The 19,740-nt window shown below is 37.0% G+C and overlaps 1 protein-coding gene across 3 annotated transcripts in view; it reads right to left on the bottom strand.

The window, feature by feature from the left end:
- Window positions 1-19,740, bottom strand: part of HHIP (hedgehog interacting protein) — a 97,819-nt gene that overhangs the window by 41,951 nt on the left and 36,128 nt on the right. For all 3 annotated transcript variants that reach the window (XM_060778892.2, XM_060778893.2, XM_060778894.2), the window contains exon 4: window positions 19,288-19,489. In XM_060778892.2, the coding sequence (XP_060634875.2) occupies window positions 19,288-19,489 (202 nt within the window). The remainder of the gene's footprint in view (window positions 1-19,287; window positions 19,490-19,740) is intronic.

Below are 19,740 nucleotides of genomic sequence, written 5' to 3'. Positions count from 1 at the left end.
ATAAATTACATAATTTTGTAATTAATTAAGCTACTTTGAAGTTTGCTTTTTTCCTTGCCTTAGAAGCTTTCTGAATGCCATTTGGTCTTGGTATTTTCCATCAGTCTCTTTTTCTCTTTCTATTATTACTATCATTTTTGCCCAGCATTTTCATATACAATAAGATTGCATCTTCATTGACACCACACTTTGCTTGGTTTGAGAAAAGAGTTTAGGAGGAAAATTGGGAATAAACTTGATTTCTTGTTTTTTTAATAACCCACTGATATTCTGCATTGATGACTCAGTTACATTTACTAATTCCTGGTTTGTAACCCTTCATCCACCTTAAGGACCAGCAGCTGGATCAAGTGAAGAAGATATATTCAGCATTGAGTTTCAGCACAAGGAAGATTATGTTTTCACCCCTTGCTAGTGAGCAGGTTGTGACAAGAACTTGAAACAGGGGTCCTACTTCTGATAGTTGCAGCCTCATTCGCTGGTGGATGGAAATATCAACCCACTACTTGCTCTGATCAGAAGCTGAACAAATCTTTGCTCATTCTGGCAGCTGGCTTTTGAGGTGAGCTTGGATGGCATTCATGTACTTCTAATGAAGGACTATGTACACTTGGCCCTCAACATTCACTGAGATTAGAGGCACAGGACTCCATGGAAGTGAAAAACCTCCAATACCGAAATTGCTATTTTTATTTTACCTGAGGGAACACTTCTCTAGGAATTTCTAAGTCTTTTGACATGACCCCATGGTCAACTTCTGCAGGAAGCTATACATTGCATTGGAGGACCCAGAGATTCCTTGGGAGGTGGTATCTCTAAGAAATCTCTAGGTTCTCCAGCATGATTGAAGAAAGTTGACCATAGAGTCACTATGGATGATCCAGAGATTCCTAAATCAAATACATGAATAATCAAATCTGCAAAGGTCAAAACCTCAAATGTGGAGGGATGACTGCAGTTTTGCTGAAAACAAAGCAGTTATAAATTCAAATGTCAAGGTTATGAACCTGTAGCTGCTATACTGAATTCCAGCTATCTATCATCTATCTATCTGTCTGTCTGTCTGTCTATCTATCTATTTATCTATCTATCATCTATCCATCTGTCCATCCATCCTCTTTTGGGAAATTTCTACTCCCTTGTAGAATTTACTGTCTATCACAACTGTTTTCTGAAGAACATTTGACTTGAATGTTGTAGTTGAGCATGGATTAGAACCACCTTTCCACATAGTTAGTATATTAGGTTCTTGTAGGTTTTTTCGGACTATAGGGCCATGTTCTAGAAAATGGCCCTATAGCCCTATGTTCTCTATGTTCTCTATGTTCTCTAGAACATGGCCTTATAGCCCAAAAAACCTACAAGAACCTAGTGATTCCAGCCATGAAAGCCTTCGACAATACATAGTTAGTATATTAACTATCAGAGAACACTAAAATTCATCATCCTACAGGACTAGCCTTGAGTCAATGGATGTGAAGTTCAGTGGCAAAACTTTAATCTTCCAGGTGTTTTAGACTAAAACACCCATAATCCATTACCATTTGCTGTTAAATAACTGAATACCATTGGGTTTTGAGAACTAAAGTACCAACCAAAGTTCTACATTTCTCCATTTGTGTTGTTTATATACAACACAATGATGATGATGACTATTCCTTTGTCACTCCTTTAGTCAAAGGGCATACAGAATAGTTCCAAGAGGATCTTTTTCCTAATATTATAAAAGTCTATAAATATTTTATTACATATTACACTTTAAACAGTGAAAGCTAGTTTAATAATGGTATGATATGGCTGTTATGCTCTGCAGTACATTTACAGCCTAATTAGGAGCTCAGAATTACACTTGAGATACAATGGTTTCCATCTGAATATCCTTCTCCACCTTGTTGTAACACCTTTTTATTCGTGTTCCAGAATTTCTATACTTAACGGGCATGTTTTGAGCTGCTCTGAGGTGATCATATAGATTTTAATTTCCTAACTTTCCCCTTAAGGCTATTTCTGGTTTCCGTGTTATTAAAAAATGAAGTTTGCTGTGAAATTATTGCCTTATGGTATGATCCCCGCGGGAGGATGCCAAGTTTAATTACATTATGGTCATTGCTACCTTGTGGCTGAACCACACTTATTTCCTCAATGTGAATGTTGAACTCATGATTTCTTGTCAAGAGCAACTTATTTTCTTGAGTCTTCCAGAGAACAAGCAGCAAAACATTTGCTGTACATATTCCTGGAAGAAATAATAATTTAGGCTGCAATTGGAAGTAAATGTAATAGAACTCAGGAGTTTACTTTTTGAATATAGATAGGTAATCCTAATTAATAGAGGTCTGAACCTCTATCAAAGAATTGAAAAACTATGGCTAATTCATTTAAGTGAAAATTAGCCATTGTCACATATTATGAGGAGGCTCTTTTCCAGGGGTCCTCAAACCTTTTAAACAGAGGGCAGGTCACAGTCCCTCAAACTATTGCAGGGCCAGATTATAATTTGAAAAAAAAAACATGAATGAATTCCTATGCACACTGCACATATTTTATTTGTAGTGCAACCCCCCCTTAAAACAATACAATAATTAAAATTAAGAACAATTTTAATAAATATTAACTTATTAGTATTTCAATGGGAAATGTGGGCCTGCTTTTGGCTGATGAGATAGGATTGTCGTTGATGTTGTGTGCTTTCAAGTCGTTTCATACTTAGGTTGACCCTGAGTGAGGGCAGGGTAAATGACCTTGGAAGGTCGTATGCGGCTCCCAGGCCTTAGTTTGGAGACCCCTGCTCTTATGTGTTGCAAGATCTATATTGAGCCATCAGGCTGATGGAAAAATCCTACTTCCCCTACAGTGGGCTGAAAAATAGAAATAGGCATGTCACAGTGAAATTTCATGAACTGCTTTGCTTCCTAGCTAACTTTAACTTGTCTTGGGATCTGTTTGTTGCTATTGTAACTTAAATCACACAAGTCCAAATTTGCTTTCAATTGGCTCACACTGGCACACATGCAAGCTCAATCTTATTAATGTTCAGAATTATTATTTAAGATGGATACAGTGTTCTTAATTTGGATTAGAATCCATATATCATCAATCATAAACCTGAATTGAAGTGGTGGGGGAAATACTTGCACTTTATGACTCTCTACACACACTTTAAAGCCCTGCAGGGAAGCGTACTTCTGAGCAAGCATTCACCAAGCTGTTCTGTGTAATTATCAGAATGGATTGCAGAATCAACAGGCTTCATTTATAACTCTTCAGTATATATTGGTAATTTCATATTACGAGAGTTACAACACCTTAATCAGTACTTTTGTTCATTTCTTGTGCTTAGAATATCTAGAAAATATATATTTTCCTGACCTTAGAAAACAGAAGCGGAAACATCTTTCACATATAATTATTGTATAACACTGTATATAGAAACTGGCATTCAGGATTAACAAGTGAGTACCAGTAGAAATAGAGTAACTTGTTAATTTGTGGCAAGCAATCTTAAAAAAGAAACCCAAATATCAAAGCAGTCTTTGATTCTAAAGGAACTTGAAGTGTGTACTTTGTTTTCTGTCTCCTTTACAGTTCTGTTTTTGAACACCAACAACACAAATTTAGTTCTTTGGCATTCTCAGTGAAACAACATACTGGCAGTTTCCCATATGTATAAACACGGAGCTGTCCAACCAAATTCAGAAACAGGGCATTGAGCTTGACTTGAACACAAGGGCCACACACAGGTAAACAACTTCGGATTTTCATATGCTTAAGTTTCTTGACCCAAATGCTTAATTTCTAAACTGAGTTCCAACACTGTAGATAACACTAGTTGGCTGAAAATAAGTGCATAAGAAGAGTAGTAAGTGGCAGGTGTGGTAAGAAAAATACCAATTCAATACACTTAGCAAAACACAAGGTTAGCAAACCAACAAAACAAAAAGTACTTAACTTCAAGCAATATCACAATTCAGTCGTAATGAGTGAGGATCTGTTTTCTCCCACTCAGATGCTTATAATAAGTGTAAATTATTTTATATGGGAAACCATATAGAACCTGTTCCCATAGTTGATTATGGCTATCAGAACATTAATTTGATGGGAGCCTAAGATTAAGAAGGCCATCATATGACGGAGGACTACTACATTCTAGGATTCAGCCTTAGATGATCTGCCTTCCAAGTGTCAATGGCTAGCGCATTTGTAGAATCTAGTCTTAGAGGTCCTGATATTTGGAAGGGGAAGAACCTGTTTTGGGCTAAACATGCTGACGGAGTCTCAAATAATCTTCAGTGTAGTAGCCAGTAGCTTTCCCCAAAGGGTTAAGGGATACCATTGGCTTTCAAACAAATAATGTGGGGCCTCAGAAATGCAGCCCAAAAGCCACATTTTTTCACACCAGCTTAATTATGTCCAGATGATTCGTATTAAAATATTTATTCACTTGAAATGATAATTTACGTATGTTTCTGCTTATATGAACTGATATTATTTTATGTATAGAATACTGAACATTATAAAAAGTAATTGTTATAATGCAGTTCACTCCTCTGTTTGGATGGGACCCTTGTTTCCTAACTCTTCATGAAAATGTGATATTTTCAGTTGATGCCCAAACTGAAGAAGTTCATTGATCAACTTTTTTAATCTCCTTTGTATCAATACATCATTGCTGCCACACTTTAAATGTGATTGGTTAAAGATCTGCTTGTGATATCACACTGGGCATGTGTTATTCTTGCAAATGAGTCAGCTGGGTGTTTATTACTCTTGTAAATGACTGCAAACACCAGACCTCCCCCTTTCCTCCTGCTTGCCATTTGTGATGGTCCTTGAATATGTTTGTCTATTAGGCATAATTTTGTGCTGCTTCATAGAAACTTTGTTAACAATCTTGTATTTTTTTTGGTATAATCTCTTGGGTGGCTTGTATTTGAAGTTTAAGATTTGTTTAGACACACACTTCAGAAAAGAGGTTAGGTTTATGGGAAAGCAGCTGCTAAACACTGTAACAAGAGTAATTGCCTCTCTCCAAGTGCATATTGTTGAGAAGTGAACTCAAACCAGAGAAGCTACACAATTTAATTAGTGTACATTTGAATAATTTAAGAGATTCCTCCATTACATGTTTTTTTAAAAAATGTCTATGGTTTAGTCTATGCATTCATATATCTAAACACTAACTGGACATATTATTCTTTACATATTATGGGTATATTGTCAAAACCCCTCTAGATTACACACAAAACTTTTGACCACTATATAACATCCAATCTGTAAAAGGGGAAGCATTAATTCATGATTGTTAACATTTTTTGGATAGTTTTCATGTACATGAAAATATACCAAGTCAAACTATTTGATATAAGATATAGATAAAAATGACTCACAGATGTTATACCTGAGACACATGACAGAGTTGGCTGATTCTATCCAATGTCTTAAGGAAACATTGCATTCCCCCCCCCCCCCCCCCAGTACAGCCTAGGACTAACACACCAGTTTTGCACTGGTTTGCATTCTTTCTATGAGATAAAGGACCTACAGAATGCTGGATTTTAATGATTTCATAAGTATGATTATTGGCTCCCTTCTGGTTGGTTGTAATTTCTATTGCTCCCGCAGCAGAAGAACCTCCTTGTCCCATTTTAGGCACTTTTTCTATGTGAAAGGAATTGCATAAGGTTAAAGTGGTAAGGTTGGGAAACTTGCTCTGCATATTATGCCTCCAAATGGGTTTAAAAATACAGAAAAGCCTCGTGAACCTCAAGGCATTTGAACCTTATCAAATCTTCAAATCTCATTTCCTCTGCAGACACCATGTAAATGGCACCAGGAAGCGACTCCTTGTCATCATTTTGAGAGAGATTCCCCAGGAAAATAGAGGCCTTTGAGGTTGGTGTGTGTGCTTGTGCAATTACTGTAGGTGTATAATTATGGATGAGCAATTGGTCCCTGGCCCTCAACCCATATCCTACACTATGGGTGGCAAGAGTAAAACAGTAGTAAGGCCATTTGCCTTCTCCATGTCTACAGTAGCATAGTTTGGCCTAACTAGATTATCCCTACTGCTCCCATGGTTTGGTTTTCATTCCATACACACAACCTTTTCCTTCTTATCCATATTGTCCATATATTATACTCTATTTCTACTTGTATCATAGATGTTTCAAGATATGTCATAATTGCTTCTTAGGTCAAATGTGCTTTGGTTCAAATATCTGAAGCACCAAGCACTCTATTACTATTTTAGCTATTGTGCAATACAGCAAAAAACAAGCTGTGTGGAAGCACACCAAAGTACGCAACATGCACATGGTGAGGAAACATTCCCACATGCTTATATCAAGCATTAAGGCCCGTACAAGGAAGAACAAACACAGCTTAGCACTATGATGGCTAGCACATTATAAATACTTAAGAAAGCAAATTCAAAGAAATGATCTTCTTAGATTAGATAAGCCTCTGCACTGTCATAACAAACCTCCCTGGTGTAAGAACTACAAAATCTCCAAAGTAATTTAATTGCTGAACACTGATGTTTGAAAATGGGAAGAAATACCATTTTAAAATGAATTAACTTTGTATAACTTGCATTACTTGTCTGGTCAGGCAAGCCAACTTCCAATAAGTGTAAGAAACAATATGACTATCAGCCCTCGTTAAAAGCCAGACCATCATACTGTGCTTTCTCTCAAGTATCGTCAAGCAACTATTCTGTTAGGATGCAGAAGAGGGAGGGGTAGGAAACAGGACCACTCCACTGGCTCAAATGAGAAAGCAAATATTCTCAGATACTCCTCTCTTTGAGCTGTTTTCATTCCAGCTGGTTGCAATAAATAGGCCAACAATGTCCGGCTCTATTGTAGCCATTACAGCTGCATAGCATCTGGCCATGGTATGAACTATATAATGTGAAGAACTTGCATCTGAGTTTTCGTGTTTTCCTTATAACTCCACATCTCCTTTTCCTGCAGCATAAAAAGTAATGCAGAATCTGCCCTCAAACTTGCAATCTACAAATATAAATTGTTAGCCTGGAGGCAGAAAGAGTCGTATTTTTATTGAACTTTTGAGACACTCTGGGAGGATTGGCTGAAGATTGGAGTGTAGCTCGTTTATATAAATATGTACTAGAAAGGATCCCTATTGGCAGTGGAACTATTAGGGGATGAGAGACGTGCAAACCACACTGAGTGCCACCATAAAAAGTGATGACACTAAAATGACTACCTATAAAATTTTGGTGCACTGTTCCACCAAGAATGTTTTATTATTTATTTTTTAAATCCCTGCAGTTATATATAGTCACAAAATCTTTATTTATAAGCCCAATATATTGTATCAATATACCTACAAGGCTAAAGCTCTGTATTATAGGAATTTACTTTTTGAACCATCTAAAGTGCATGTGCCCTAGTCAGAGCTATCATTATTACCCAAATAACAATGAAGTATTGAATGATATGGTTTCATCTGCACTTGCTACAAACATGCACTTTCTATTGACGTTGGGTTTTTTTTACAGACAAAATCACTGATTTTGTCAAATTTTCTGGTATTTTACCTACAATGTTGTGGTGTAAACTGATATGGGAGAAGGGCTGTGAGAGTGTCACCACAAATTTCCACATTGTATTTCTTCTTGAGTGCATCTTCTAAGTGTCAAAAAGTCACTTTTTTGCCAAGAACAAATATTTGTTCTGGTTCTAGTGACTTGTGGCATAGATATAATTTATTCTGATGGTCTCATTTGTTTACTCCATGCTTTATTCTTATGCTGTCATGCTTGGAACACCCGAAGTAGAATTTGAGTAAAAATAGGGGAACCAGCCAAGTCTTCAGGATGCTGTATTGCAGCAACACGGAGACTTTCTAGGCTCCTTAGCAAGGATGGCAGGAATTGATTTATTACATGGCTTCATTCCAGTGCTTTGTTCTGCTAGTGAGGTCCTGTTGTTAAACTACTGTTAAAGTATGGATACTGCTAATATTAGATTAAAGTGGTAATGTGGGAGTTTAAGTTGAAATGCCTTCACTTTCAAGGACAAACTATTTTGTCATGCAAAGTAACCACATTGTGGTCCCTTATACTATTGTTTTTCATTTTTTACTTTTTCCCTGCAAAAGCTACTTGAGGTGGCTTGCAACATGTTAAAACAATATTGATTAAAACTATTTTAAAAACCTCATTTTAAATAAAAATATCAAAGTTACTTAAAAAGATAATTCATCTATTTATAAAAAATATAACCCATAAAAGTTATTGCAGTATTTTAGAGTTTGGAATTCTAGATATGGAATGTCCAAAATGTAGCAATGCAGTCAGGATGATGTAACATATCACTGTATTCCAATACCAACTTTCCAAATGAATGGCTTGTCAAGAACATGCTGGTTGCTGTCCACTCTTCTCCTTAAAGAATATCCTGCTCTGAAGATTACTTGAGGTGGCATTTGAAAATATTGTATCTATATTTAGTAAGACCATTTATTAAATAACTGATAATTAACTAAAAGCATGGAAAACTGCAATTCAGCTTATGAATGTTTTTCCACACTAAAGGAGACAGTTCAAGTTGAAAAATAAATCTGATTAAATAAGAAATGAAAGGATAATTTAAATTAAAAACAAATGGCAAAAAGATTCCAAGGATCACATACCTCCTTTTCCAAATTACATTAAATAGTCAACTTTGGTTTAATGGAGCTGTAGCATATTTTTTTCAAAAAACTAAATGGAAAAAATATGAATGTCTGCTCAGAAATGTACACATACACAATTGAGTAAGTAACTTTAGCATTCTACTGAATATGTGTGTGTGTGTGTGAACCTTTTGCAATCTCCTTCCACTTGGAATTTTTGAAATGTGTAGGTTTACAACTCATAACATCCCTAACTGGCATGATCATTAGGCTAATGGAAGTTGTAGTCCAACACAACTAAAAGGTACCAGAGTTGCAAAAGTTGGTTTCTGTTTAGCTCATCCCAGACTTTTGAGAAACATTTGACATTAGAAGAATGGTGGATATTGTGATCAGAATGGTTGAAATAGGGTTTGGCCTTTGAAAATAATATTGCAATTTAATAGAAAATCTGTGTGAATTGTAAGGAAAATATCAGAGCTGGAGTCATGTTGAAAGGGGTTTGTATTCCTGTGCATTCCTCATTTGTTTGACAGTATTTATTAAAATTTGAATAGTATAGTCTGTGAAACTATGGTGGGGTTTAATATATTGTACTCCATGACATTACCAGGATCCATCTCATGTGACATCACAAGGATTTGTCCCAAAGTCTCAGGGTTTTTTTTTGTGCCCATCCAGACAGGGCCCATAACACGGGAGCTCCTGCAGTTTTACTGGAGGCATCCAAACAACATCTCTGGTAAAACTGAATTAATTTGAGACAAAGCAGAAAGCCCTGCTTTGTTCTGAATTAATTTGATACTCTATTAGACCCAGGTATTCCTGAAAGATCCAAGTCTAACAGAGTACAGGTCCTGTGGGGACTGACCCTTCAGTAATTCTGGGACTACCAAGGGCTCAGTCCGAATAGCTCAATTTGCTTCTTCAGGCCCCATGGGCCCGGAGAAGGGAAGAGGAAACCCCCCCTTTCCCCAACCCCCCCTCTAAAACCTTTAAAATAATATAAAATCTTACCAGGTGGCTATTATGCCCCTCTGGAGCTTCCTGGCGCATACCAATATTGAGCTAGGAGACAGGAATCACTCCTGTCCCATCCTCCCCACATCCTAGCGAAACATTGGTATGCTCCAGGAAGCTCTAGAGAGACATAATGGTGGCCTGGTAAGTTTTTATGTAATTTTAAAGGTTTTAGGGTGGATTTGGGTTGTCCCCACTGTAGTGTGGTTATTACTGTGCTACAAATGGGACAACGCATGGGAAAGCCTGCTTCTTTTGGTTGCCTGTGCAGACAGCAACGTGGGAGAAAACGGGTTAACCCGTTTCCTCCCGTAATAAATTGCTGTCTAGAAGCAGCCTCAGTGGCTGGGAACTATTTACCAGACAACCCTATAGCTAAGTGGTATGGAAATATATACCTTCTCTGCCCTCTGTGCTCTGATAAACTACTGAAGTGTGTTCAGTTATCTTAAGAAATTGACAATAAGATACAAATATCTAATAAGTGTCTTAGAAGCACATTCACAGAGAGTTATAATTTGGAAGATGGTCACCTATTTTCATCTTATAGTGAATCTGTATATTGCCAATATTATGCCTGCTTACTCAGAAATAAGTCTACTTCATTCAAAAGGTCTTACTCCTTAGAAAGTGTCATTAAAAGTTCAGCCACTACCATTCAAAGTGTTTACAGTGTCAAGTGAGAACTAAGAATAACATTATTTTTATTGGAGAAAGCAAGCATTATTTCACAGTGGTCCCAAATATGACTGGGGAGTGTAATAGAGACTCCTTAAAAATGAACTAATTTAAATAAATCCCTTAGATTAAATTATGTTTTTTCTAATATTTGAGGACCATGTTTTTTCATCAGCATGCTGACAAAACATAATGAAGAAGTGACACAGTTATGTAATATGTGGCTTGTAACCAATGTTTTGTGCTTATTGTTACCAATGTTCCTTGTGTTATCAATGTTTTATGCTGACTTTTGATGCAGGAATGTAGGATATGACTAGTAGACTTCACACATTCTCCTTTAAATTACCTTTTGAAAATGACCCTTGATTTCATTGTTTTGAAAATTTCCAAGTATACAAATATTTTTCCTTAAAATGAATTGTGCCAGAACAGTTTTAAAATATTTTTAAGTGCTCAAAAACAAGTTGTGCACACAACAAAACTGAAACACGGATTATCTAGCACTGTGTGTGGGATGCAGCTCTAATTCATACAGTGCATGGAAAGGAAGCTGGCAGTCTTCATCATACTACACACATCTTCATAATAACAGGGTATAAGGCATACAATTTCAAGGAACACCCACAATGAAAACTATACTTTCCAAACAGAGACTTGTTTTGGAGCAAGTTCAGTTAATTGGCACCATGGGATTCCTCTTGAGGAAACACAGAACATTAAACCTACACATGTGCATGTAAAATGATAAAGTATCATCATCGTTCCCCTCTAGGTTCCTCTAACCTAGGATACTGGGCCCAAAATCAACAGTGACTAAAATGTCTTTAGTGTAAACAGACTGCCCGGATGTTATTGCAGCATTCCACAACCGCCAGCATACGTTAGAGTTATCTTCTTCAGATCTATAGGTCTCTATAGTACTTGGGTGTATTCTATTGATGGTTAACATTTTTCAGCTTGCTCCTGCTTAATTGGGATCAGATATAGAAACTATTTCCTTACTAACTTCTAAAAAGAAGTGATAAGTGAATCAAATACTACTGTCACCTCCCCCCAAACAGTAGCCTAGCTTTACTCAGAAATCGGCAATAACTGCATTAAGTTGTTTAAAGCAGGTGATCATGACAATTCATGCTATCATAATTATTAGTGATCAGAATGGGAATAATACCAAAGCCAATGGAAGAATGCCTGTTTAGTTATAGTTTAGTGGCTTAAAATACACATGCTTTTAATTTTTTTTTATAGATGACAGAGATACTTGTGAATCCTAATCAACACTGACATCCCTGCTAAATGTGATATTCTGTACTGAGTTGATCAGACTTGAAGTAAACAAGCAAAAAAAGTGGAATATTGAAACCAGATTACAATCCATCTAATCCAGCAACACTTTTGTTACAATGATTTACTTATAAAGTATATATTATCTTATACCAAAAGATTAATGCACTTTCTAAACCTGCAAAAATTAGATGAAATAACAATGAAAAGAAAGTACAGTGTTCCCTCACTTATTGCGGGTGTTACGTTCCAGGACCACCCGCGAAAAGTGAAAATCCGTGAAGTAGGGACACTATATATGTATATCAAGTTCTGAGGGTAAGGCAGAAGCAAGGAGAGATTTAATGATAAAACAGAAGCAACTAGGAAACTCTGAAGCATGACCTGAGATTAATAGTTCTTCCGAAATGTTGTTTCTTCAGTAAGTGGAATTCAAGGGTATACTAGCTCTTACCATGGAAATTGTGGATTGTGAATAGTAACCACTGATACATCCATGAATGAGTCTAATCCCCCTTCTATTCTAACCCTCTACCTACATGTAGATGTAAGTAACTTCTGCCATGACTTCTGGCCATGGAACCTGTACTTTCAGCTGCTGAACTCTGTCTTCTGCTCTTCTGAATCACTAAGGGTCTTGTATTCATATTATGGCTCTTTGGGCCCATCTACACAAGCCATAAAATCCGAGGTTGGCACAGAATAACAATATTTGCCCCTGAGATGATTACACTGCTTGCTTCTGTCCTACAGCAGTGGCAAGATAGAGTCCACATTGTCTAGTCAGACTGATGGTGATCCTTATTTGGGCTGTCCTTTGTTGCCACAACAGCTGACCAATCCAGACAGCTTGTGGGCCTTGCTGGGTGCCTTTGCTGACATCAGCAAAGGGGCCTGCATGTTCCTGGGGAAAGGAGGGGGAAATCATGTCAGAAGGGTAAGATGATAGTCCACCTAAGCTGAAGTAGTTTCCGTCCAGCTGGACTATTTAGACTCTACTCCACTACCACAGTGGGTTGGAAACATGATGTACGGCCACCTCCAGATCCAGTCTGGAATATTTCTTCAATGGACTGGCCCCACAATAAGCAGCCAGTGTGGAAGAGCCCTTAATCATAAATCAAAATAGAGACAATAGTCAAGAAATCAGAAGAAGCCTTGGACCTTGAAAGGCAGCTATGAAGAAACTAGATATAATTTTTCAGTGTAATGATTTTTCACTGAAGTTAAGTTCATCCATGCAAAGGTATTTCCAACTGGTTGTGGAAGCTGTATGATCAAGAAAGTCAACAAGAAAATCAAATCATATACAATGTGATGCTGAACAGGAGTTGTTTGGACATCATGGACAGCCAAAACAACCAATAATTGGGCCCAACTGCAAATCTAGTTTGAACTCTTCCCAGAAGCCAAGATCATCAAACTGAAGCTATTGTACTCTGAACAAATCACGAGAAGACATGACTTCTTGGAAAATATTATAATTGTTGGTAACATGAAAGGTAGTAGGAAAAGAGGAATGCTGCATTATATGTGGTAGGAAGTCAATGATGCCTCAGACCTTAGTACAGAAGAACTGAACAAAGTTGTTGATGCCAAATAATCTTAGAGATCTCTCTAAATTGATTGAAACCAATTTGTAGCAATTAACAATAAGATGGCTTCGATTGGTACTAAATGCTATTCTAGAACTATTAACCATATTGCTATTATTTTTGCCAAAATACATGTGATGCAGGAACGGAAGAGGTCATGTACGATAAATAGTAAACGTCCAGGAACATTAGACACACCCATCCTTGCTGTTCATGCTATTTATAAAGTGCCACTGTTTCTACAAAGACCAAAGTGTTTCAGTTAAAAGAATAATCCATTCTGCTGCAGAGTAAGACTAAATTGACCAACTTTTGGCCCTCCAGATATTGCTGTACTACAATAACCACAATTCCTTTTCATTAAAGTATATGGGAGTTGAAATCAATATTTGGAAAGCCAACATTTTTCCATCTCTGGATTAAGACAGTAAAATTAACTTGGTCATCCAGAAGGATGGGCTTCTATATACAGAAATTTATTCAATATATAACTACAGTTTCAGTGTATTAATAGAGGAGCCAATAGGGGAGCATGATTTTTTCATGTGAAGAGGACACATATTTTGTCTATTTCACAAGGGTAACTTTCCCCTTGGAAGTAACAGCTAGGTTACTAGCTGGACATGGGAGGAAATGCATCAATTATGCTCTAACGGGCATGGAAATAAGAAGGGGTTGTGCTAATTTTCAATGGTTCATATCAATTTCAGGCCTCATACGCAATTCACTTGGAGTCACTTTACACAGGACAGGTGTTTTATACACATTTATGACATGTCCACATGACAAATATGGTAAATTATTGAGATGAACACCTAAGGAGAAGAGGCAAGCATGGTCCCTGGCATAAAATCACTGCTTATGTCTGCATTTATAGACTTTTGTATTAATATGTGTCTCTCTTTAAATGCTACTATATTCAACACTAGTCTCTGTCTCTGTCTCTGTCTCTCTCTCTCTCTCACACACACACACACCATATTCAACACCAGACAAGTGGCACATGTGGAAAAGACTAAAATGCCTGCTATTTACATTTTTCACATACACACAAACACATGTATTTATCATATACCATACTAAGCACCATGCTTTGTTTCAAGCAATTTGAACTGAAGAATCAAATTTAATTAGAAGTAATACTTGTAGGAAGAGGGTCAGGGAAGGCTGGTGGAAAATCTAACCCTACATACTTGAAATACCTTTGCTTACATCTGTAACTTTACTAAGATTGGGGCAAACGGTGAACTATTGAAATGAATGTAAAAGGATTTATATAGGAATACTGCATCTCTCCTCCCCAACTGCAAAAGTGGAAACACTGAAGTCTGTAGAGTTGGCCTCACCAGGGGATTTGAGTAGGGAATGAAACAAAGAAGCAGATGTGGTTCAAGATTTAGGGAAACTTTCTATTAAAATTTAAGCCATTGTGACAAGCAAAAACAATTCATAGCCTGGAGGGGAGCCGAAGGTGGCTGAGGTCAAGGAGTCTAGCTCATATATTCTTAACAGCCTATCTTCAGTATCATTCATTTCCCTGACATATGTTTTCTCTTTCATGGGGGTTTCTTTCATTCTCCTCAGAGGCCTTGTACTTTTATCATGTTGTTTTCATTAGATTTATTATTAAAACACTACTATCATTTCTTAAATGGTTGATCTCAATACAATATAACCTTGATACAATCGCTTTGTTAAGTTTCCATGACACACATTTTTTGCACTACTAAGGAGAAGCAGCTTGTCTTTTTCCCCCCTTTTGTAGGTCTTACAGATTTGTATAATTAAGTTACTGAAAAAGAAAATGTCAATTAAATAATATACCACATGGAAGGACAAAAGCATGAAAAATATTGTACCCAAAAGTATATGTTTGCTCTCTTAAATTGTATACTATTGTGCTTGGTTTTTAGCTGCTAAAATTAGTTATTCAAAGCTAATGCTAGTACCTAGTAGAGTAGACCCATTGAATCAATGGTCATAACATAAATGTTAAGTAAGCATTCAACAATTGATTCAGTAGGTCTACACTAATTTCAGTTTCCAATAAAATTCAGGCCAGTTTAGTCTTTCTTAATACATTTAGATTTTTAACTATATAGTGTATTACTTTTTACTGTTTGCTGCTTTGGGTCTCTTTTTTAGAGAAAGACAAAGCAGAATACGAACAACAACAACAACAACACAATCTAGAAGTGCTATATACCAACAATATGAAATATGTATTGATAGTGTAATGACATGTGAGAAGTCAATATTGCATATCTGTTTATATTATATTTTTCCACTTAGAACTGTACCACACTCGAATGTTATCTTGTGGCCACAAATAGCAATTAACAAATCATTTCTGTATATGTGTCTATTATATTTAATTATGCTTTCTCCAAGGAATATGTCAAGGCAAAACACACTAAGGACATGGTATTAGCACAACTGAAATAGACTTATCTGGAGATATTTCCTGGAGACATTTCCTTCTCACAAAATGCCTAACTAGACTTTAAAATCTCATAGGTTTAAAAATACATTTGAGGAACTGATGTGAGCAATACACAAAAAAGCAGATAAAACACATAATAAACCAAGAGTCATTTCCCCCTTAAGTAAGCCCTAGACAAAACGTGCAGACCACTTCAGAAAATGGAAACAGTTGGGAACATTGGCACTAGAAGCTACTTTAAGGGAAATCTTGGTGGTCGTGGATTTCTGGATCACAAACTAGTAGCTCAGTTCTCTGTTTACTTGCTCACAATATCGAGATTCACTGAATAGGACGACTCCTAAATAAGTGTGAACAGGCTGCATTCTACTCAGCGTATTACCCACAAAGATTTTAGCCATAGTCATGATCAATTTATGTTTCTAGTTGTTAGATTCTCAAAATTCTTTGAAGTCAAATTCTTTCCAACTTTGTAACATTAGCTGTGGCTGTCTCTAAATGGATAAAAATCCGCAAAACCTGGGAGTCCAGTGTTTTGTACTCATTCACTCTGATGTTATTTTTGGAGACCCATGTCACATTTATTTCTTCATGAAGGATTTCCTAGGTGCTCTTGATACCACCAAGGACTTTTCATCCCCACTCTCCATACCATTTTAACCCAGTATTTTCTGAAATAAATTGTAGACGTTACTTGTGCAAGTCTGCTTTCTCCAAAGTAGCTAGGGTGGCTGCAGCCAGTTTACACAGCGATTGTTTCCAGAACAATCATTGTTTCCAGTGAAGAAAGGGGGAACATTCACACTAAAACAAAATAATCCTAATGTTTCACTAGAGAAATATTGTTGAAGATTCTCACACAGTATATTGTGTTCAGCTGAGCTGCTGAACTTGCTGGCCAAATTGGTAGTTCAAATCCGGTGAGCAGGGTGAGCTCCCTCTGTTAGCTCCAGCTTCTGCCAACCTAGCAGTTTGAAAACATGCAAATGTGAGTAGATCAATAGGTATTGCCTCGGTGAGAAGGTAATGGCACTCCATACAGTCATGACTTTGGAGGTGTCTATGGACAACGTCGGCTCTTTGGCTCAGAAATGGAGATGAGCACCAGTCCCCAAAGTCAGACATGACTAGACTTAATTGACATTACCTTTTATATTGACCTCATTGTTGGGCCACAGAGAATGTGTGTACTTTAGGTTTCCTTCTCTCAAATTAAATCTATACAGAACCCAGTCATTCCAAAGACTAGTATCAATTGCAAAACAGATGCATTTGAACATGGATGGATCAACAGGAATTACTAAACCATGGGGGTTGCATCAACAGAAACCACAAAGTACACATTGTTTTGTATTTAAACCTTTCTAGATTTCAAATGGTTAGTTCCATTTTCAATTCCCTTGGTCAAGGTAAATAACCTTTGGGATGCTAATGTAAAAGTACTGTTCTAGAGTTAACAATTTAGAACATACATCAGTGTCTTGTGTTGCTCCTTAATATTATAATATTTGATTAAATTTTCTCAGTTTCCAAAGTATGCCATTTAGAAATTAATATATTAAAGATGGACACTGTGACATATTGTTCAGTCTCTTGTTCAGCACCTTTTAATATAGCTAAAATTCTTCCATTGTGGTTTAGTGACATTGTTTAGATGAATATCCTAATTATTCTGCAAATATAGTTTATCTTGAGAGCTGACTCTGGGTAAGTTAAAATAGTTAAGCAAAGCACAAGTCTCAAAAAGTACTTAGAGCATGATCCTATCTTGTCATATATCAAAAGATCAAGCAAAACTGTCTTCTTAAACTGCTGATGAAGTGAGAGCTCCCTCTTCTGTATTCAACAACTGGAACTCCCAGTAATATTAGCTGTCAAGAAATAGCTAGAAGAACAAAATTCCTCTATAAAGATCTATCAGATCTATCAGTTTTAGTGGAAGTTTATATATATATATTTGTCACAATTAAGCTATGGGATCAGAGAAGGTTGGACATTTTACTCTGTGATACTGCTTTATAGTGCATTACCATTTTCCCCACCGAGCAATATCTACTTTGGCTGACAGCAACTCTAGTCTATGTTCTTATGGAAAGATTTGTCAATTGTATCATGACCTTGAATCTGTATAGCTCAGTGGTTCCCAACCTATGGTCCACAGACCACCAGTGGTCTGCAAGAATTAAAATATGGCCCACAGCCTCAACTTAACTACACTGTTGCCTTAAAATCACACAGCAATGAGAACGCCTGGACTCATAATATCCTCCTATAGTGCTGAAGCAACGAGGATGTTGGGAGGAGAGAGGCTGACTATACATGAAAGATTACTGCTACCACACCAGCTCTAGATTATTAAATATGGTTTTATATGGATGAGCAGATGGTGACTACTGGATGGCATATGTTCTATACCAGAAACTAGAGCTGATATGGTCTATCCAAAGCAATTTTCTGAATCAGTTCCCCAAATAACCCAACTGAGTCTGAAGTTGACAAAAACTGATTCATAACCCTTTTGGTACTAATGTTGGAGAGTGGTCCCTAGTCAAGTGGTAACTGGTCAAAAAAGATTTGGGAACCACTGGTATAGCTGAAAATGCTGAAAATTCAGCCTATAACTTAAAACATGCAAAACATAGGTTCTGGCACTGAACCTATTTTCAATGCCAAAGGGTCCCCTTTGGGAAGTTAAAGCGGGGTATAAATAAATATAGTAGTAATAATAAGATAATTGAACTGGCTGAGCCAGTTAAATCCCAATCATTCATTATACCTTAGGGGCCATCTACACTGACTTTTAATACAGTTTGAAACTGGCGTAAGTGACTACACAGGAAATCCTGGAACCACTAATGAACATTCTCAACTTTCATGGGACTTTGTTGTCTGACCACCACAGTTTGAAGCTAGCTTCAAATTGCATTGTAGATGGGGGCATTGGCTGTGGCTGCTTCTACACTGACCATATAATGCAGTTCAAACTGCATTATATGGCAGTATAGAACCAGTCTGTGGCATGAGTACTGCTTATTGACTGGAATCATAAGGGGAACAGAAGATAATAGTCATGTCTCTGTTCGTTTAAATTGAGTTGTTGCTGTTTGTGCCTTCAAGTTATTTCTGACTTATGGCAACCCTAAAGTGAAGCTAAAGGTAAAGGTTAAAGTTTCTCCTGATATTAAGTCTACTTGTGTCCAACTCTGGGGGGTGGTGCTCATCTCCATTTCTAAGCTGAAGAGCTGCCATTGTCTGTAGACACCTCCTAGGTTATGTGGCCAGCATGATTGCATGGAGCACCGTTACCTTCCCACTGAACCGGTACCTACTGATCTACTCATATTTGTATGCTTTCAAACTACTAGGCTAACAGAAGCTGGGGCTCCTCAGATTCAAACCACCGACCTTTCAGTCAGCAAGTTCAGCAACTCACCGGTTTAACCCGCTGCACCACCAGGGCTCCCCCAAAGTGAACCTACTTTTTAAAAAAACATTTGCATGCATTTTTCTTCTTTTACTGGTAATATTAACATTTGAAAATGATATATTTGTTGAAAATCTAATTTAGAAATTACTTGAAAAGACAAGGAAATGACTAAGATAAATAAAAGAAATCCCAACCTTTATTCCACTTTGAACAAGTTTGTGTATATCCAGAAATGGTTCCTTGATTATTTCCCCTTCAGGTGTGAAAATCTTTACATATCCCTCCTTCTCAAGGATGAATAGTCTTTGTGATCCATCTCCAGAATGTATTGCTCCAACAGGTTGTCTCAGACCACTTACAACTTCATGAAGACAAAAGCAGTTGTGTTTGTGTTTCCTAAAAAAAAAGAAGCATTTTTTTTTGTTTTTTTATTGGTTGCAATGGTAAGAACCAGATTTTTCTATAATAGGTAGTATCTTGCTCTTAGTAATCATAAGGATAGTTCTTCCTAACAGAATAAACAGAAACAATGTTCATAACATGTTTCAATTTGAAGATGAAAATGCTTTAGTTCAGATAGGAAGAGGGACAGACAGGGGCAATATAACGTTGTGCTACAGATCCTGGCTCTCAATTCCTTTGGTGGT

The sequence above is a fragment of the Anolis sagrei genome, chromosome 5 (assembly GCF_037176765.1).
Source record: "Anolis sagrei isolate rAnoSag1 chromosome 5, rAnoSag1.mat, whole genome shotgun sequence".
NCBI lineage: Eukaryota > Metazoa > Chordata > Lepidosauria > Squamata > Dactyloidae > Anolis > Anolis sagrei.
Note: the sequence above shows the minus strand (reverse complement) of the source record. Positions and strands in the feature narration are given on the sequence as shown.